The sequence below is a fragment of the Acanthisitta chloris genome, unplaced genomic scaffold (genome assembly GCF_000695815.1).
Source record: "Acanthisitta chloris isolate BGI_N310 unplaced genomic scaffold, ASM69581v1 scaffold39088, whole genome shotgun sequence".
NCBI lineage: Eukaryota > Metazoa > Chordata > Aves > Passeriformes > Acanthisittidae > Acanthisitta > Acanthisitta chloris.
In genome coordinates this window covers 13,046-34,557 of record NW_008688346.1, presented here as the reverse complement: position 1 = coordinate 34,557, position 21,512 = coordinate 13,046, and the positions used below count along the sequence as shown (strand labels likewise).

The window sequence follows — 21,512 nt, the reverse complement described above, 5'->3', positions numbered from 1 at the left end:
TAAAACTTCTACCCTGGACTTCCAGAGAGCACACTTTGGCCTGCTCAAAAGTTTGGTTCGAAGTGTACCTTGGGAAACAGCCCTTAGAAAACAAAGGGGTCCAGGAGGGATGGTCATACTTCAAGAAGGAAGTACTGAAGGCGCAGGAGCAGCTGTCCCAGTGTGCCATAGTCATGCATTGGAATGTGCTGCCCAGGGAGGTGGTGGATTCACCATCCCTGGAGGTTTTCAAGACAAGACTGGATGTGGCACTTAGTGCCATGGTCTAGTAATGACGGTAGGGTTGGACTCAATGATCTTTGAGGTCTCTTCCAACCTGATTGATTCTATGATTCTATGTATACAAACTATTCAGAAAAATCATTCTGTTTTGAGGTTTTTCTAACCAGCGCTGAGACATCTCTCACCTGTGGAGCACCTGGAATGGCTGGTCCTGGAGTAATTGGCTGAGCCATCAAATCATAGTCATTTCCAGAGGATCCAGCTGCTACATAGGAGTAGGACCCTCGGGCCCAGGGGTCAGCACGCCAGCGGGACACCACGGTCTCCTTAGGCTGGGACAAGACAGAACTTCAGTTGTTGAGACAGTGCAAGTTCTACAGTTTGTGCTAAATACAAATGATGAAAATTACAATAATAAGAGAAACAAAGTCCTTGAGCTGACATCAGTGGTAGAACTCCACATCTATATTCTATGCTAACACATTACTGTCATTATCACATTATCACTCTGTGGTAACACATACTAAGGTAAATCTTTGGTGGCAATTCCTTAATTCTTTCCAATATATTACCAGAGCCGACTGCACAGAATTGCTCAGCTGGAACTCAGACTCATGCCCACTGTGTGTAGTTTCCTGTCCCTTCCCCCGTTATCAGCATAACCACAACACACCCTTCCTACTCCTTCAGTCCAAGCCTGCACTGACCTGGGGCACAGCACTGCTGCCAAATATGCCTTTGAGGATGGCAAGGCATCGACCAACAATGACATCATCACTGATGTTCTCCATGATCCCTGCTGCTTCTCCTGCTACCAAGGCCAGCAAAATTGGTGCTGTGGGGGGTATGGAAAGAGAGAGAAAAAAATTGTCATTAATCTTGGTTAGTTCCCAGACACTTTGGTGTGAAATCCTGGGCAGTAAGTCACCTGAACCAGGACTTGAAGGACTTGATGTTGCAGATGAAAGGAGCTCATCTACAGTTACGAAATCAGCTCAAATTAGACACTCATGCAAGAGGTCTGGCTTCAGACTGTCAGTTCAACTTGAAAAACATCCAGGAAGCTGAGGTTTTGAAATGTAAGACTGAATTGGATGCCAGACCCATTGGCTTGAGAAGCTTTAGCGAAAGAGGGGAAGAGCTCCAACAATGTTCCAAGTGGCCAGAGAGAAACTCAATTTCAAGGATACTTGAAATTAAGGACTAAGAAACAGCTTTTAATTCAGAAGTGCTACAGAGACAAATCACCCTTTCCTTGGAGAACTCAATACATCCTTCTGACAAGGAGGCTGTGGCTGCCCCAACCCTGGCAGTGTTCCAAGCCAGGCTGACTAAAACCTTGAGCAACCTGTTCTGGTGTGAGGGCTGGGCTGGGGCTGGATGACCTCTCAGGTCCATTCCAACCCCTCAACATTCTATGATTCCAAGATACAAAGCACATAATTAAGACAACACAAAGTTAAGTGGTTTCAGAACACCAACGGCAACTAAACAGATCCTTAATGAAAGCAACCAAGATAACACTCGAGTAGCTCAGAGGACAACTCCACCAAGGTGCCAGACAATAAAGTAGCTATAAAAGTGCAAGTGTTACAGTAGAGAAGCAGTAATGCATTAGTAAACTCACACTCACGTGCTGCCCTAACTGACTACAAAACTGTCTGCAATCACTACTGTTCTCTGCTCCCCTTTGTCTTCCCACAAACACTGTCTTCGTATCACATCCATATGTGAACACTACCAGCATCTTAACAAGTGCTCTTCTCTACACCTGAAACCACACAAGGTACTGGCAAAAGCAGACATGCACCACAGCTACCTTTGTACAGGTTCCAAAAGAGGAACAGTTCTCCTCTGCTTGCAGTAGTGCTGCCAACATGACCAAACAAGTTGACACTTGGATCCCAGAAGACACGATCAAAACACAACACCACCTTGAAACAGAGAATCAACAGTTAGCAAGGGCACATAGAAGAAATAAAGACAATTACACTCATTGATGCTTATCACTGGAAAGGTCAAGAAAGCACAATCTGGTGGATGTGTACTGCACATACACAGTCCAGAGGTGTGTGCCTGCACTGCCTTCCCACATGTCAGTATGCTCTCAGAGTTTACCAGTTTGCTGGTTAAAAAGCTCCAGCAGAACTACTTCTGCAATTTAACTCTTTAAAACCTGTGTGAGAACTAGAGAAGAGATCCTTACAGCTCTTCAGATAATTTTCATCATCAAACCCTAGCAAAACACTGTGGAAAAGATGTTCTTCCTCTCCCCAGCAAACATACTCCACCCACATTTCACACTCTACCTATGGCAACCCCTGGGCTGCTGCAGGTCTCCCAGTCAGGACTCACCTTGTTCAGGTTGCCAAATCCCATTCGCTGCACTGCAGAAGTTTTCCACTCTGGCAGAGGTGGCACAAACTGAACTGCTGGAGGCTGCTGCTTCAGCACTCCCAAGGGCAGAGTGCACAGCACAGCATCACACTTATAAATGAAGGTCTGGCTGGTAGATCTGGTGTTTACAGCTATCACTTCACAGCCTGGAGAGGGGAGAGAAAAACAATCATGGAACAGGCCAGGCAGCAAGAGCATTGGATTAAAAATGAAAGAAACTACCATAACCACATCAGAAAATACTTTGTTCATGGAGACAGCTTTACACTATTGCTTAACTTGTATGCAAGTCACTGGCCACTTAGCTCAATTCCAGAAAGGGTAATTAATTAATGCACATCTGAAAAACAGCCTTCCTGGGATAAGCCTAAAGGTCCATCCAGGTCAGTAAATTATATTTAAATATATGCATAAATAAACAGCAAGTAGAGAGAGCCTCTCAATGTGCTGCTCTCCCAGTAGGCAGGTCTCCAAGCCCAATGTTTTGAAGAACAACAACAAGATACATTCCTTCCATTACATTCATTTATACTTCTAATACCAGATCCTGTGGCACCAAGCCCTAAGCATTCCTAGATCTCCTACTCCAAACACTTCTATCAATGAAGTAAAGAAATGAGAGAATTAAAGTGAACAATCAGTAAATACAACTGAAAGGACTGTGTCAAATGAGTCACAGAATTCAGCAAAAAAAACATTCCAGATGAATGGATCTCTAACAACTTCCTACACAATTAATCCCAGTAAGACACATGGCTGTTTATCTGACCCAAAACATATCATGGGAGGGTTTTTCTAGGATCAATCCTTACATCTGTTTCCAGAAGCACTGAAATCTGCTTTCTATGCTCACACTCAGAGCAGTGTCCCAGAGCAGTCATGTACCTGACGCTGTGTAGCGAACCTGTCGCACTGCTGTGTTCAATTTAATGTCCAACCCTTCTGCCAAGGCTACTGGCACACAGGAATATCCATTCCTCACAGTCAGGTGACTGCCTGTGAATTCAAAGTCATCATCCTAAAATGAAGAGGCATAAAAAGCATTTATTTATAATGAAATTACCTAACATAAAAAGCATTTATTTATAATGAAATCACCTAAGGATTCAAACTGAAGGAGGGAAAGTTTAGGTTAGATATTAGAAAAAAGCTTTTTACTCTAAGGGTGATGAGACACTGGCACAGGTTGCCCAAGGACATGGTGGCTGCCCTGACCCTGGTGGTGTTCAAGGCCAGGCTGGATGAGCCTTGAGCAACCTGATCTAGTGAGGAGATGTCCCTGCCCAGGGCAGGGAGGGCTGGGACTAGATGATCTGTAAGGTCCATTCCAACTCCAAAATTCTATGATTCTGTGAAGTCAACAGAAAATAATCAACAACACTACACAATGGCAAAATTATTTCAAAAAGTCTTTTTTGTAGAATCAAATGAATGTGAAATACCTTCTGGTTATTAGTCAAGGAATTAGTATGGAAATTTTCAGCAGACAGCATTGTTAAAGATTGTTTTGGCACTAACAAGAAGCTGTCTGGAATTTATTTCATCAACGAATAATAATCACATAAGAATTCAGTCTCTGCACAGAAGCAGCTCTTAATGAGGAGAAACTGTTACCATGGAAAAACCTCCTGAGAATGAGATATATGCAGCTTAAGCTTCGAGTGAATCGCTGAGTTACTGGTTACCTACCTGGTCCCAGTGCTTCAGTGAGAGTGTAGAGAGGGGGGTAGCATTAGCAAATTCTAGGTTTGCAAAATGCCAGTCCAGTATCTGTCTGTCTCTTGATGACAAATAAACATCACTAGTGAAAAACAAACACAATACGAAGACATTTAGTGTGTTAGAACAGGATGTGGCAAATGCATTGCTTCTGAAAATTTCTTCACAATCCTTTTCATCTGAGTCCCTCCTTGGTGCAGAAATGAAACCATTAAAAAGCAACACAAGCAGATTCTGATTCAAACATTCAGCCCTCCTTCATGAAAGCTGAGTAACAAAACCTACCCGATTTAGACTTTCAAAGTCAAGTTCATTTAAAATATTCTAAGGAAATCTAGAAACTTTACTTCAGAAGTAGAAGAGGTTACCTAAATAATGGCTTGAGCAGAATGCATAAAGCAATGACAAAACCCTAGTGAAATCATACAGAGCACAGAATAAAATGAAATAGAAATAAAAAGCCAAAATAAGCAGACTGGATGCCATCACTACTGACAGGGATTTCAGATCTCAAAGGCTTCCTGAGCTCAGGCACTGGTTACAGTCAGGATTTTTACTGAATCACCCTAGCTCAGCTTCTCTGTCCAGGTCATCTCTAAAAACAAGGAAAATGAGTTCTAAAGCTGAGGGAATTCAAACTCTGTTTGTGCCCTCTTCACCCCTTGAATTCCCATAACTAAAGCATACCACAGCATTTTTGAAACTCAGGGAAGAGTAGTAAAAGAACTGCTTTCCTGAGTATTTATTTTTATAGTTTGTATCTTTACCTTGGTGGATTGGCTTCAAGTTCTTGTAACTTCTCTTCCAGCTTTCCTTGTGTTTCTGCCAATTCATCATACTCCTGAGTAAGATTAAAAGCTAACATTAAAATCAACTTACATGTAAAAGGACTTGAAGACATCATGTAGCATCAGACTGGACCTAATCTCAAGAAAAATAAATCAGCAGAAAGTTCATGGATTTAGTGGAAGCTAAATCAAGTTCTTTATTTTTTCCAGCATTTAATCCAGCATATTTTGCTCTTCTGCTGTTGGAACATACAGAACTCTGTGCCACAATGCAGAAAAGATTAGTGTGGCAATATTTCAGGAATTTAAACAGGATTTCAAGAACATGAAGGTCTGTTACCATCCTGGTATTTTAAGGATTCCTATGGTACTGAGAGCTTCATATTCCACAAAATGCTTCTTCTATTCTTCTTTCTCTCTTCAGATATTATGGCTAATATTTAACATGGAGATGTTCAAAGCAGAAGCAATCATGCATAAAAGGGAAATACATGACCTAATTCAAGCTTCCTCCTGATTTTAAAAAACATCAGAACTAGTTTTAGAGGCAACAGCAATCTTCCTTCAAGGCAGAGTGTTCAATAAAAGCAACAAGGGCACAAAGCAGTTCACTGGTGACAAGAGCCACTACTTGTGTACATACACACACATACTGAGCTCCCAAATGAAGGTACCTATCTTCTGTTGAATGAGTAACTGAAAAATGACCTTTGGTTCTACCTGGCCTGGGTCAGCAAAGGCTCTGTCACTATCACAGAAAGGAAACCTTAAGAACTGTTCTTTTTAAGGCACATTTCTATATCAAGATACTTCTAGAGAGGGGGAACTAAGCCTGTTTGTCAAGATAGAGCTCTGTACATGATAATCTCTGGATAGAAAGAAGTCTTTCATTTAGGAAACCACCTTTTTGATCTTACAGAAAAGGTATCTGTACCAGACTATTGTGAGCCCCAGCTGTGCTAAACACCAAGTCTGACATAAAACTTGGCCTTCAAAACATTCAATCCTGTCTGACCTGAGCCAGCACAGACTGTAATGTAAAACTGAGCTTCCAGCATGTCAGTACTCCCCACCTAGAGGTACTCAGTGCAGCCCTACCAGTGTAGCAACCAGAGTTACCATCAGTCACATTCTCTTGAAAGCTCTGGATCGGAGTGAGAGATGTGGAAACATTTGTATTAGATGATTTCCTCTGCCTGCTGAAGTCCTCAGAGAGCACTGACATGCTCAGTCTGACACGTACACAGGCATGTATACAGCAGACTGACATGCTCTATGTGTCATCCTTTACCTTGCAAAGGGCAGTCAGGTCTCTGTGTTTGCTCTTCACAAGGAACTCTGCTGTAATATCTCGGGGAGGCTTCACTTCCGACGCTTCCTTATACTGCTGATGGAGTTCTTTAATCTTCTCTTTTAAATTCACCATCTTTTCAGGTAGAGCAGGAAAAGAAAGAAAGGAAAATACCACAAGGGAAGGTAGATTTCAAAAAGTTACTGTGTAAGATGGATATTCACCTCAAGCCAAGCCATTGTATGAAAAAGATTCCCTGGTTTTGGCAGATGTTACTTACATGCCATTCTACCTCCAAGAAGCCACAATAAGTACCACCAAACCCCAAACAACATGGCTTATACCAAACAGCACTTTCTTAAAAAGTATGTTGCAAATAACTTAGTATGAGAGCTATCCTCAAACATTTTTCATTTGAGAAACTTCCACAGAGAAGATTTCATCTACCACAAGCAAAAATTCTGGAAGCAGGCCTAACCCACTGCTTCTGTACATCAAATCAGATTTGTGGTACAGACAGTAAATATCTTTAAATAGCCTTCTGAAAGGCTCTGTCAGTGTCAGCATCTCTAAAGGAAGCTAAGAAACATCACTGTTTATGTATGTCCCCTTCCTATCTTTTCCCATATTTATGGTTTTCTGCCTAATCACTCATGTGCTCCTCCTCAGGCTGGAGAGATCTTTGTCCTAACAGGACTCCTAAGCAGATCTAAAGCCAAGAGATATTTTCAGAACAGCATTAATACCAACTTTCTAATATTCTTCTATGGACATTTTTGTACATTTTGGCACTTTCTGAGGAACACAATGCTAACATCTTGTTCTAAATGTAATCATCTGACCTTGTTAAGAAGATCCTTCAATTCCTCCTGTGTTTTAACAATTTTTTTCCAGTGTTCAATCTGCTCATCCTTCACATGCTTCTCCTGCAATCTGGAAAAGGTGAGAAGTGAGAGTCAGTTCAGCATAAAATCCTTGTGTTAATGAGAAAACTCATTACCACAATCTCATTAGCGGAATGCAAAAAAACCACATATCATGGGATGTTTTAGTAAATACTTGTATGGCAATTGGAAAATTAACCCAAGTTTCTGTAAATAAGGGACACCTGACTAGCTAAATGGGACTCTGAAGCTGGCTGCTATTATTAAAGCCATTACAACTGCCAATAGCTTTCAAGTAGCAGAAGTGGGCAGTATGCACACCCATCACACCAGGGCAATTATCCACTACCTGTCACTGTAGCAATGGTTTTCAGTGAACTTTCAAGGGAGGTTTTCTCCTTCAACCATCTGTGGCACATTCTGCTTCAATAACAGGACACAAATACAAAGGAGAGCTCAGCAGAGACCAAGCAGCTGTATTAAGAGGATAATGTTTACCCTAGGAGCATCACGATTGTTTCACGTATCTTTCAGAAATTCATCCACAAAACAGCAAAGTCTACCACAAAGAGAGAAGTCACTTACTGTATGACAACCTCCAGAGCCTGCCCTAGGGACACAGGCTTATTATTGAGAACATTAAAGTCCAGCTGATGACTGAGATAGGATGTAGCTTCCAGCAGACGATTAAATTCCTGTTCCACCATTTCATCTTTCTCTTTGGGAACCTGAGAGACAGAAGAGCAAACACGGCTCTTAACCCATTCATAAACAACAGAGTTGCTGAGAACAGCCCTTGCAAAAAGAAATGCAATACCCTCAGCCCTCTCAAACAGTCAGACACCAAGGGCTGTACAGTCACCTTGTCAGGATGTCTGGCCAAAGAGCCACAAGAAGATGTGGCAAACCATGACAACAAGAGACTTCTCTTGTGAGAAGAAACTAAACCAACTTTGGGGCTCACAAAGATTTCCTTACTGGAAGGAAGGTGTGTTAATAAAAGCTACAGAAGCTTGCCAAAAGACCACTCTAATGTTAGGATAGCTCTACACCATCACAAAGCTTTAGAAGGCTTAACACAGCTCATTGAAGCAGACAAACAGTAATGTATCATTTGGAGTGGTCAGTGTGATTAAGAACTACCAATCTGCTTTTCTAGGATGATGGAGGAAGCACTGCAGGACACTTCCAGAATACTGGCATTTCACTGTACTGATGATACTCAGTTAAATAGTGTGTGCTGCCAGTGTGAAAATATCTGTTAGGTGACAAGAGTTCATATGCTACGAAGAGCAAACCTCATATCTGTTAAACCTAGTCTGGGTTAAACAAAGGATAGAGAGAAAACACTGACAAGTGTAAGGGAAAGATCAATGTAAGGAGAAGAAAAAAGTATGTGCTTATAAATGACTGGGAAACCACCTGGATGGTTGCTGAACAGAACAAAAATAGCTTGAGAGGTGCTGTTAACAGTGCTAAGCCTATCCCTATGACTCCACCAGATGACTCTTTTCCAAGTGTTATTCTTAACTCAAAGGATACTTCCCAGTCAACTCAGGGTATCCCACTGCTTTAACTAGAACTCCTCTTCCATGCTGCAGCTGGTCCCTTACTCCTGTGCCAGTGGTCACTGTCTGGCTCTGTAGGTATGCCTTCTCTGGCATTTTCCCAGACTGAAACACTGAGGTTCACAATTAATACTCACACTTCATCTCTGAGTACATACCATAAACATCACAGCCAACTTTGTTACCTGCCTGTACTAAGACGTTGATTCTTCCATTGTTTTTGCTGTGAAATGTCTTAAAAAGCCTGTGCTGCTCTGCAGGGGCATTTCCTGGGAGACTCACTGCATTATGGAAGGAATTTCCTTATTTCTGATGGATCTACATTTTGGAGAGAATTTTATAAACGCAGATACCTCCCCCACCCCATGGCAGCCAAAGATTCACCTACTCTGCAATTCCTGCAAGGTTCTCCTACTTTCTTTAGTTCAATTCCCCTATCAAAGTTATTAGATCTCAAAAATGAATCAGCTCATTTTTGACTCTACTATATTCTATACTCTGCCTACTATTATTTCTCAAGATCAAGTGCTTTTGAAACATGATAAAAGTTTTGCAATACTGTGCAAGTACTTTTGCAATCAAAGGCTGGAATATTACATGCAACAGCACTGGAGAAGACACAGATTACATGATGACTGAAGCACATCTCTAAAGATGATGCTTTTAACTATATGTGAGTATTTCAAACTCTCCCTATACTTATCTCCAGTCTTGTCCAATCTACAGTTTCAAGCTGCAGATGCACAGCCTATACCACCTTCCCTGACTGATACTGCCTCCCCTTCAGGATGAATGCTGAAACCTCCTCTTCAGCCAGATCTGTACTCAACACTCCTCTGTGCCAGTCAATATTTTAGAACAATTATGTAACTCCATAGCTGTGTAACAGTCTAACTGGCACATGTTATATTTCAAACCATTTGGGTTTGATACCAGGTAGAATCTGCGTTTCCCAATTTTGAGACTGTGTGTGCATAGCAGTTCTAAGGAAAGCTTCAGATGGTAGCTCCTGAACACAAACATTGTCACGCTCCCGCGATACACCCACTACTGACTTAACCTTGGCCTTTTGGTACCACACGGGAACACCAGGATCTGCTTTAACAGTGTCAGCCACATCATGTTTTTAATGATGAGAAAGGAAAAGCTGGAAATGAAAAGGTCTGATCTAGAAGATGTGGTTTTCAGGATAGTTTCTTACAGCCAATCCATGGATAAATGATTCTGCCTCTGAAGAGAGACCCTAGGGATGGACAGAATGCTGCTGCAGCTTCTGGCTTAAGTAAGGTGGCCTTGTCTCTGTGGGCCATGACTTGGTGTATGTCCCCAGTAGAAAGCAGGAAAAGGTGCATGTCCCCGATGGAAAACAGGACTTGCTACTACCAAGCACTGCCTTAAGGATGAACAGAGGTGCTCCAGAGAGACTCCACAAGGCAGACTCCACAAAATGATTAGATTTTGAACTTCTCTGGATGAAGAATTTTAATCAGCTCTCCTGATTAAAATTAGAGCCCCAGTTTCAAGAAACTGACAGTAATCACTAACATTTAAGTTTCATCTTCCAAGTTCCAGGAAAAGCATCTGTGAAGAGTGAAGCAAGTGCCCAAGTATGCAGACAGGGCATTAACAAAACCACAAGTTGGTCAGAGTTGAAGCCGAGATGCTGGACAAGGGCAAGAAGGGCTCTCTCTCTGCACAGCAGTAGGTAAAGACTAAGGATAACCCAATCTGACCTAGTGCTAATGGATACGGAAAAGGCTTTAGCACAGCTCCTCTTTGCCTCAGACTTTACAGGTAAGGTTTGCTCTCAGGCCTCCCCAGTCTCTTCTCCTCAGTGTCATTTCAACAAGGTGAGGGAATTAGCTGACAAAAACCAGATGAAATTCAAAGGCCAAACCTTGAAACGGCAGTGGAATAGCCCCATGCATAGGACAGGCTGAGGACACCCTGGGGATCAAGAGGAGAAGGATCTGAGCATCCTGGTGGGCAACACATTGAAGATGACATTACAAAATCCACACACTTACCTGCAATGTGAAGTTAGCACGAAGAAAGGGAAGAGAAATAACATTTTGATATTCACATTGCATAGCTTTTCACAGCTGACAGCAATGCCTCACGCAGAAGCTTAAGCACCTGTGCAGGCAGCAGAACTTCCCAAAGGCTATTCTGAACTCCTAAATTTTTGAAGGGAAGCAACTCACCACATATAAAAGATCTGAAACTTGCAATCATTAACAGCCCATCCTATATGCAGGGAACTTAATTCCATCCCTGCTTCTTTGGTGAGAAGGTTTTCTTAATTAGGTAACACCATGGTAAAAACTAAAATAACAACCACAGGAGTGGTTACTGAAGGCACAGAACTCCTCAGTCTGGGGTCATCATAGAGTTGTGACCAGCAAGAAGAGATTTATGCCCTCAATGCAGAGTTTAACAATAAGGATGGACTCTGTGTAGAACTCATGTACACTAACCTTTAGCAAAATGCAGAGACTAGAGCGAAAGACAGACTCGCAGGAAAAGACATCTGTGTAGATGCAGAAAGCTGTCAAGACAGCGGCCAAAGTATGAAGAACATCCAAGTATCACTTGTCCCTAGACTTCTAGATGCATTCCCTGCTGCAGATGTCTGAATTATTCCCTGATGTAGACTGTTTTCCAACAAGATCTTTGATACTTCCCAGGATGGCTAAGGAACTAGCCAATGCAAAAGCTACAACTTGCCTCCTGTCGAGCTCCATGAAGTTTGTCAAAACACACAAGGGAGAGGTGGCATATCAGTGTTCATTTATTGGAGACAAGAAAGGCTGTGCTCTTGGCTATTACTGGTGGGCACAAACCAGGAGGATTCTGAGGAGGAGTGGGACCATGAATGGACTTGGGATCAGGGATAAGCTGAAAGGAAAATGTAATGGACACTATCAAGTGACTCTCTCTAGGCAGGGTGAGAAAAAGTTTTACTCCCAAAGGTACTTGGATGCTACTTGCCCAGTACTCACTAGTAACCCAATCTGAATGCACCTTTGGAAGAAGTATATCCTGTAGAAAGATTTCAGCTTAAATGAAGCTCATTTTTACTGCTTATGAAGTAATACCTTGACAATGCCCTTTCAACAACTGCAGCATTAAAAAATACAACATAAGTAACCTGAGAGCTGTTTCAGGTTAAACTCTATACAGGGACAGGGGGATAAAATCAAAGCACCAAGATATGAAAACATTGCAAAAACAGATCTACGGCATTTGATTTTTAGCAATGCTAACAGTCAGAGGAAAAACTGTGGCAATGTTAAAAATGAAAAGAAAGGATTAGTAAAATAACTGCCTTACTGTAAGCAGCATCATGGCTTTGAATTAGACAGTTTAGCCAAATGTTCCAAGAAGCTCTACCTGGCAGACATGCTAGGAAACAAGCAGCACACAGAGGCAATCCAATTTAATCACTGGTTTTTTAAACCAAGGAAGAACAGGCTGGTGCATTATGAAGTCACCAAGACAACATTCAACACAAGGAAGTGATGTAATTTGGTCTGGTAGATATACCCAGTTACACATATCAAGCCTTGTTTGTAGCAGATAAGCTGACAGGTTTTGTGACATGCCTTTCAAAAGTGTTATCAATGTTACACCTTCCTGTCACTACACAGTACATGCACAGATCTGATGGGAAGCAACTACCTTCCAACATGGGATATGTCATTACCTGTCCCACCAGCTCAGTCAAAAGAACAGTGAGGCTGTCTCTTGTGCTGGCTCCCCAGCCCAGGCCTGGGCAGCATGCAGGCACACTGCCAGTCTCCATTCTGACTGGGTCTCCTGGGACCAACAGCATTTGATCAACAGTATGGGAAGCACTACAGAGGAATCGGGAAGAATACTCCTTTTCAGATAAACACTCCAGTTCCACTGGAGCAAGTGCCCAGTTGATGAGCAAGTGAAATTCCTGGACCACAGGAGTTGCCTGTGTCTGAGGGACTTGGTTGGATAGAAGTGCTCCAGTTGCTGCACACCGGGAAGAGAAAGGAGAGGCCTACAGGAAGGAAAGCTGCAGGGTCAGGCTGCAGGTGTCACAGTGCATACTGAGTTCAAAGCAGCTGACAAAAGCGGGTGATGTTTACAGAGGGAGTCTCTTCCAATGGCATAGGAATACATATGTCCACCCCACTGAGGCATAACTCAGGCAGACACTGAAACCAGCTGGAGAGGGAACACAGCAGTGCAGAGACCAGCACAGTACATGCACGACTGATTTCACAGCACAGGAGCAGACTGCTAGAACTGCCTACAGTGCCTTGGTAGCTTTCCCTAGGTTCATTATAACACCCTATTGACTCATGTGCAGTAAAAGAAGCTCCAAATGCCACGTTACAAACAAGTTTGAGCCAAGATCACTTTTCCAGGCCTCTAGTAGGAAGTCCAGTATTCTTCTTGTCTTCTTTCAGAAGCTAATCTTTGTACCATGGTTTAAGATCCATCAGGTAGGAACATTTCTACTCAATACTTGTTTGTGATTCTGCACTAAACTAGGACCTATCATTTCTATCCCTAACAGCACTCCCTGACACTACAGCAGGAAGAAATAAAGCTAATTAAGTCTGTGAATCACAGCTCTAGTTTGTTATTACTGCTCTGCTGCATGTACCCAACCAGCTGGCACTTGTTAGCCAATTCTTTAGAAAGCAGCAGGTAAGTACAACAGTCAGAGTGAGCTTATTTCAGGGAAATTGGGCAGCAGCAACAACAGAAGCTAAGAGTGCCAGCACGGCAAGTAATTGGTTTGGCATGGGACAAACAACTAAGGAAAAACAGTAATGAACTTGGAAAGAACAAACAGGAACATGGCTTCCACAAAATCTCTGAAATGCAAAGGCAAAAACTCATGTGGAAAAGGCAGTTTTAAGAAGAGCAGGTGCAGATATGCTGGACTGTTATTACAATGCCTAAAAATTGGCACACTTTCCTTTTGCCCTCTCCCTCTGTGAAACCATCCCCTGCTAGGCCAATGGCCTGGTAACAACTACACTTTACATATTACTTCTTTTGAAAAGGTTCATGAAAACAGTATCAGACTTACAGCTTGTCCATTTGCTTCATAAAGTGGGCATTTCTGTTTGATCTTTGCCAGTTCCATATTCACTTGTTTGCTGACCACAGCCATGGGATTTCCTCCTGGAAAAGACTTTATATAGTTAACAGAGACTCCTGCAAAGTCTGTCTGCAATTAAATAAAAACTCCATAGTTAAAGCTCTTTCAGAGACTAAAACACCGACTCCAGTGGATGCACTGCAGTGACCTAGTGCAACACTGCCAAAAGTTTGCCTTCACAGTGACTCCTGAAAGGAGGGCATGGAAATGAACCTGCCCAGCAACACCTGAAGGACCGGAGGTAACAAAGGTGATTATACAAGCAGAGTCCCAGAGTGGCAGCAACCTTAGCACGATTGAGAGTTTATAGTTATAAACACAATTACAAGCAGAGTGTTTGAAAAGTCAAGGAAAGCTCTCACAGCTGCACAGTGACTTTGGGAGCTTTGGCCCAAGTGTGGTGACATGGAGATGGAACCAAAAGAATTCAGTTCCTAAAAACTAGTGGAACTCCAGCAAGTGACACTAGTGAATGCAACCTGCAAAGATGAACTCCATACACCAACTGTACCTAGAAGCTGTGTAACTAAACAGATCAGAAAACAACAGAGGAGATTCCACACAGAACAATGAAAAAGGCAGAAGACATCAATTTTAAGCATCCCAAACCCCTAAACATCAAACTAAGGGTAGCAGAGGAAAGGAAAAGAACTGCAGCAGATGGGGAATGCTATAGAGCAGAGGCAATATGTGCTGTCTCCATAAAATGAACTGTGGGACAAGTTTTTCAGATCTAGCTTCCCAATCCTCTCTGATTCTGCAACCAAATCAAACCGAGTGTTTGCCCAAGACAGAGAGGGGAGTTCAGCCACCCTAATACCTTCCTGTCTTTAGAAAGGTGACTGAACAGGCAGAACAGAGTTCTGAAGTAGGTCTAAGTAAGTTCGCATTTCTAGTTCAACAACCTACTGTGAATTTTAGTTCTTCCACAGTTTACTATCAAAACCAGAGGAGACTCCATTACTTCCACCTTTCACCTTCCCAAACCACAAGCTCGATCCCTATGGTAACCTTCTCCTCTTCTCTCCCAGATTCACAAATATGAAAGATGCCCTTCAAACCATTCCCATTCCTACGGGAGTCTCTTTCTTTTCTCCATAGCATATGCTGCCTCATTCCAGGCAAAGGGTAGATTGCATTGGAAAGGAAACACCCATCACAAATGGGTGACCATTTGTGGTCAAGGTTCAGGACCATCTAAGAAATCTGAATGTGCACACGTCCATGGGACGTGATGAGACTGATCCCCAGGTCCCGAGCAAGCTGCAGGGAAGGGATGGGCCATCCATAGGGACCTTGAGAGATGGCCAATACCAACCTCACAGAGTTCAACAAAGCCAAGTGCAAGGTCCTTAAACCTGGGTCAGGGCTATCCCAGACACACCTACAGGCTGGCAGAGAAATCACTGAGAGCAGCCCTGGGAGAAGGACTTGGGGGTGATGGCTGGTGACAAACCATGAGCTGCGGTGTGAGCTTAGCCCATAAACCAACCCAGGCCTGGGCTGCAGTCAAAGGAGTGTGGTAGCAGAGGAGGGAGGTGTGTCTCCCTATCTGCTCTGCTGAAGCCCCCCTGGAGGGCCGCACACAGCTCCATGTCCCCAACAACTGAAGGGCATGGAACTGTTGGAGCAAGGCCAGAGGAGGCCACAAAGAGCACTGGAGCACCTTCCCTACAAGGACAGACAGAGAGTTGGGGCTGTTCAGCCTGGAGAATAGAAGGTTGTGTGGAGACCTCAGAGCAACCTGCCAGGAGCTGAAGGGGCTCCAGGGAAGCTGCAGAGACTCTTGGTTAGGAACTGCAGGGACAGGACAAGGAGCAATGGGGAGAAATTGTAAGGGGAAATTGAGATTAGACCTTAGGCAGAAGGTTTTGCTGTGAGGGTGGTGAGACACTGGCACAGGTTGCCCAGGAGGCTGTGGCTGCCCCAACACTGACAGTGTTCAAGGTCAGGTTGGAGAAAGCTTTGAGCAACCTGGTGTGGTGGGAAGTGTCCCAGCCCAGGGCAGGGGGTTGGGGCTGGGTGATATCTGAGTCCATTTCAACTCCTTAACATTCTGTGAATTACATATAAAAATACTATAGTCTACCACTAGGCAATCTGAAATCTGTTTTTCCAGAACTGTGCAACTTCAGTGCTCTTTCCATGGAACCAGTTTTTGTATGCAATTTAGTAACACTATGATAAGACAGACACCAAGTTTAAGAAGTCAGTAAAGACTCAGGTTTATTATAGATTTTATAATATTTTGTCATTTCACTGCATTACTGAAGGATATCCCACACTAAGCACTTGTCCATATTCTTACAAGAGTAACCATATCAATAACTGATGCCATCCCATAAACTAGCAATATATAAGAAGAAATATATGGTTTGCTTGCCATTATTTTACAATTGTTTTAGAAATAACTTGGAGAATGTACTTTTGAGGTTTAAACTTTAAAGAAGGGCTTTGTCTTTAGAATAGCTATGCATTTCCCCTCCTACCTTCTTTGCTCATGCAAATGAAAAAACACATTTCTTCCCTTTGGGATCTCTCATCATCTCTTGGCTTTGCTCTTTATGAAAAACGTTAACTGCCAAAGAGGCTGAACTAGAACATGAACATTTCAAGAGTTAAAAATACCCAATTATTTTGACCATGAAAGAAAACAGCAGTAAGGTTTCAGATTTGTAAAATCTTGTCCCCCTTTTTTCGTCCCCACTCCTCTAGATTTTGAAAGACTCACCCAGTCCTGTTACCACCATTGCTCCCAGGTCAGCAACGTAGTTCCCCTTGCGGAAGGTTGCGACTCTCCCTCCCACTCGGTCCTGTTAAAACACAACATATCAAACCTCCAAAACCTCCAGAAACCATTCAGCAAGACATCTCACTGGATTATCACCACTGAAGCTTCTACAGGACGTGGTGCAAGTATTCTCTTATCCAATGTATAACAACATACCTTTCCAAACACCTCTGCAAATGAAGACTTCATCATTAATTTGCCAAAATTAAGGAATAAAATGTAAAAGCTGCATTTAAAAAAGAGAAGAAAAAAAAAAGGAAAGGAAAAGAAAAAAAGGTGCCTAACCTGATTTGGGCAAATTTAACTATATCTACAGTAGGATCTACTGTGATTCCCAATCCCATACTCCATTTTTCATGGACACATTAGGTTAGGTATTAGATTTCCTCCTCCCCCCACTCCCTACCACCAAGTCCAACAGCTGTATCAGTAATGATTCAGCTGTGCTATCAATTCAGAAGATAATCAGGAATCAGCAGCTCATTTTAAAAGCAGGAAAAATATTTTTGATCCTTGTCAAATACTACTAGTAAAAATGACATTTATTACCCAATGACTTTAAACTTCCTAAGGAAAAAAGTCACCTTTCCCTATTTCTCATCCAGTTATCAGAGAGAAATAGTGGTTACAATTGGGCAAAGATCCCAACCAGCTACCAATTCATATAACAACATAGTCTGATTTTCAACAACTAAATCAGTTCAGAAAAATATAAACAAATAGTCTGCAAGCTACAGAAAATGACTAGAAACAAAGAAACTATCATCTAAATCACTGAAATCATAATGAAAGAAAGTACCAAACAGCCTTAAAAATAAAAATGAAAACACAAAACTACTCAAGAGCAGTCTAGAGAAAAATGGCTATAAAATATTGTGCATTATTTTACCATAGCCTCTTGCCAGATCTACATACTGGTTATAACCAAGACACAGAGAACAAAAGTCAGGTTACAGCATGAGTTTCTTAATTCCAGTTTCAAAAATAACCCCAAATAACCCCAAACAAATAAATAAAGAAGAAAATCCCCCAATACATTCAGGTGAGTAAGTGGCCCTTAAACCATCAGACTGTTGTACTCTCCTTTGCTGCAGTGGTGTGGAAACTGGGAAGCAGAGAGCCAGCAGGTCTGCTCCCCAGCAGCAAGAGCAGTAGCAAAATTAAGAGCCTGAAATACTACTCTAACAAGAAAAACGTCAGCAGATTATTTTAATCTGTGCTAGGAAAGTGTCAGAAGTAAATGTACAAACAAAAAGTTAGGAAGTAAAACGTAAAGTCCAGTTGGTCAATGGATTTACTTTAAATGTGTATCAAGCTATTCCCAACCGATTAGATTATATGAATAAAACTTCAACTGAAAAAAAAAAGGCAGATTCCATTTTGGGCAGGATATGAAGAACACCTTATTTTTGGAAGAACAAGCACCTAGTTCACATACCACAAAATGTAGCTTTATATAATTTTCTAGTCTCTGCTAAGCACACAGTAATAAATAAGAATTAATGTAGACTTAAAAGGTGCAAGAAAAATATCCTGCCTGATGTTGTATGGCAGTTCCAGGCAATAATTCTATTTAACAGACCAGTTCTCAAAACACAGACTTGCATTCTGCTTTTTGGTGAAAAAAACAATTTCTCAACGTGAAGGGAAGAATGTTCTGAGCTGTTCCTAGTGTAACAACATGACACCAGCACCTGACTACCCAGCCCAGCCCTAAGAAAGTATCAACCAGCTCCCAGCAAGAACAACCCACTCATTTCCTTTCTAGGTTCAACACCAGCAATCCATCCTGGTTACCTGGGAGAGCACCCAGGCTCGCCCACACTGGGCATCCAGCTGGGACACAGCCCCAAGCACTCAGTACTCAACCTGGTTACTGGGTAAGTTGCCATAGAGAAGTAAAATAGCAGAGAAATTCATACTCTGGCTTCCAGAACTGTGACATCCATTCCAAAACTCTGCAACTGCCGAGCAGCTGCCAAGCCAGAGACTCCAGAGCCGATAATGATCACCTTTCCAGTCTTCTTGGCTAAAGAATGGGAAAAAACAGCTACAGTAAGGCTCAGTGTGCATTACTAGATTGCAAGCAGTCATATTGAAATTGCATTTCAGAGATACCAAGAACAAAAACCAGCTTCTTTCTCATCAGCAGCTCTGACAGAACAAAAAGGAAACTGAAGTAATTCTGTACATAATATGATAATAGAAAAATGCTTCGTAATTCTTCATGAGACAGTTATACCTGTATTGGAAAATGCACAGGGAGAAAAAAACTCCTCAAGGACAACTGCCTGAAGAAGAAAGTGATTCTTATTAATTACTGTGGGACAAACTACCAGAGTTTTATTTCTTTCTGCTTCAGAAGAATAAACCTTAGAAAGGGCAGAGAAGTTCAGCACTCACAAAATTCAAGCATCACTTAAGCCTGTAACAGATCCAAGCACAATATTGTGTTTCTGACTTTTGTTACTCAAATGAGGAACAAAGATAACTCACTGAACAGTGACAGTCACCAAATAATAAACAGAAAATTTGCAAACACTTTTCCTCTGAGTGATTTCCATGGCAAAATAACACACACTAACACCCACGGCCAGATGACCTGACAGCCTCTTGTCATCTTCTAACCACTGCAATTCTAAAAAAAAACAACCAAAACCCCCACTCCAAAATTCCTCCTAAGAAATCACAGAACAATTAAACAAAACTCCAATTAGAAACAACATTCAACTTTCTTACTTGGAAGAGGCTTCACTCGTTTGTAGATGCCGAAGTTGATCAGCCCATGGCGCTCCAAGTAGCTGTGGACTCTGTGAACAAGCACTGTGTCACCTGGAACGGGTAAGGTGGGACAGTCATTCTGCATGTACTGAAGACACAGTGACAGCAGCCACCCAGCCAAGTGCCCCTGCACACAGCCCTTTCTGCTGTCCTGCTGACTGCTGCATCTTCCTGACGGTGCCTGAGGCTGAAGTTTTTTGAAAAACAGTCTGTTTTCCATGCTGTGCTGCAGTTTTAAATCCTGCCTGAAAAGCTGTCCAGGACATTAAGTACTTCTTTCAATTTTGTGTGACAGAACATCTTTTTGGAACATGACTGCAAAATCCAGAGATCTTGACGCAGAACTGTGATGTGATTTGCCAGTGTTATGCCAGCCCCTTATGGAGCACTGAATTCTCATTTTTATTTGTAAAAGCACAATAACTCAGTATTTTGCAATCCTTGACAGTGTATCTGTGCTCATTTCAGCACTATTTTCTTCTTTAATTATTTTTTCATGGCTACCATCCACCTCTTTCCAGTTTACTGGGATCTTTTTTGAGAAGAGCGGAACAGTCTCCACTTGTAAGCAGCAACTCCTCACTCTTTTACTGCCTTCTTTCATCACATCTAGTCTATTCGAGTCCCATGCAACTTTATGAACCATATGGCTTTAGGAGGCATTAAAAAGCCTCACAGCTACAAATCACCATGAAGCTGAAGCAAATCTTAAAAGCTGCACATGAATTAACGCTGCAATAAACTTCTGTAACAACCCATACTTTGAGTAGCTTTTGTAAATCCTGCAAGGGATCTGTTTCTTTACCAGCCAAATGAACTCTAACAAACCTCAACCACGAGCGTAATGCAGTATCTCAGACTGTACACAGGGACTCTGAAGCTCTATAACAAAGGACACATCTGCAGCAGCTTTTCCCCCCATCAGAAGTGAAAGGGAACAACAATAACATGTACAGAACAGGTTTGGTAGCGAAAGACTTGACTTACTATTGTAAGGTGTATCTAGTTGTTGGATAGTTGCCTCAAAAGTCAGCTGAATCTTCGGATTATCCAACCAGAGTTGCAGCTGCATTTAAACAAACAATAAGGCACATCATATTAAGCAACACAAAAGAGGTGTTTTCCAGGTTTGCTACCAAATATTGTCAGATGAAACCCTCTAATGAGTTAAACTCTGGCAGAACTATCCAGTCTGCACTGAACTTGGCCTTCCAGCATTCCTTAAGGCGCAACACAGTCCATTTGGAATTCCCACACTACTTCAACCCAGTGGAAATGCACCAGACTAGCACAAAACGGATATGCTGCAGCATCCGTCAGTGTAGTCTGCAGCACCAAGCTTCATGTTTTCTTAAGAGCTACAGCAGCATTTGTCATGTTATTTTTCTCAGACATTTAATCATCCAATCCACCCTCACTGATAAGAGACACCACCATGGACTACACTGGCCACATATACACAAAAAGCACATTTACAGGACAGTTACAGTTCAAAAATGGAGAAGGAAGAACTGTCTGTGAAATATTAATATGTCACTTCATGCTAGAAAAAAACTGTTTTCCCAACAGAACTCCCACTTGGTGTCACGGAAGCAATACTTAATAATAATCTGACTGTTCCATGCCTAGATCTAGGTCATACATAGCATCTCCACACCATTCACATTCCAGAGTTACTCATGTATTTGGGTATTCTCTACAGTCACACTACTGAACTTCACAGCACCTCAGAGATACCAAACTATGGCATCAGACAAGTGTAATGAATACGAAGGATTAAGAAATAATTTCCACATAGTTTGAGAAGCCTTTTGAAGTAAGTTTTACCTTTACTGCAGTACTCATTTTCCAAGTAATTTTTAACCATGCTCTGAGACCTTCTGAGCACGGAACTAACCCTTGTGCAGTACTGTGTCCCACAG

General features: G+C 42.1%; 1 protein-coding gene across 1 annotated transcript in view; it reads right to left on the bottom strand.

Annotated features, from left to right (window-relative positions):
* Positions 1–407: 407 nt before the first annotated feature.
* KDM1A (lysine (K)-specific demethylase 1A) overlaps positions 408–21,512 on the bottom strand; it is a gene marked incomplete at its 3' end in the record, with an annotated part of 31,941 nt that continues 10,836 nt past the window's right edge. Inside the window, exons 4-18 of the mRNA XM_009080963.1 lie at positions 20,578–20,656; positions 19,549–19,641; positions 18,732–18,838; positions 16,750–16,831; positions 13,947–14,041; positions 7,887–8,029; positions 7,260–7,350; positions 6,418–6,552; positions 5,106–5,179; positions 4,309–4,420; positions 3,505–3,637; positions 2,578–2,765; positions 2,042–2,156; positions 930–1,057; positions 408–554 (exon numbers count right to left, since the gene is read on the bottom strand). Of these exons, the coding sequence (XP_009079211.1) occupies positions 408–554; positions 930–1,057; positions 2,042–2,156; positions 2,578–2,765; positions 3,505–3,637; positions 4,309–4,420; positions 5,106–5,179; positions 6,418–6,552; positions 7,260–7,350; positions 7,887–8,029; positions 13,947–14,041; positions 16,750–16,831; positions 18,732–18,838; positions 19,549–19,641; positions 20,578–20,656 (1,722 nt within the window). The remainder of the gene's footprint in view (positions 555–929; positions 1,058–2,041; positions 2,157–2,577; positions 2,766–3,504; positions 3,638–4,308; positions 4,421–5,105; positions 5,180–6,417; positions 6,553–7,259; positions 7,351–7,886; positions 8,030–13,946; positions 14,042–16,749; positions 16,832–18,731; positions 18,839–19,548; positions 19,642–20,577; positions 20,657–21,512) is intronic.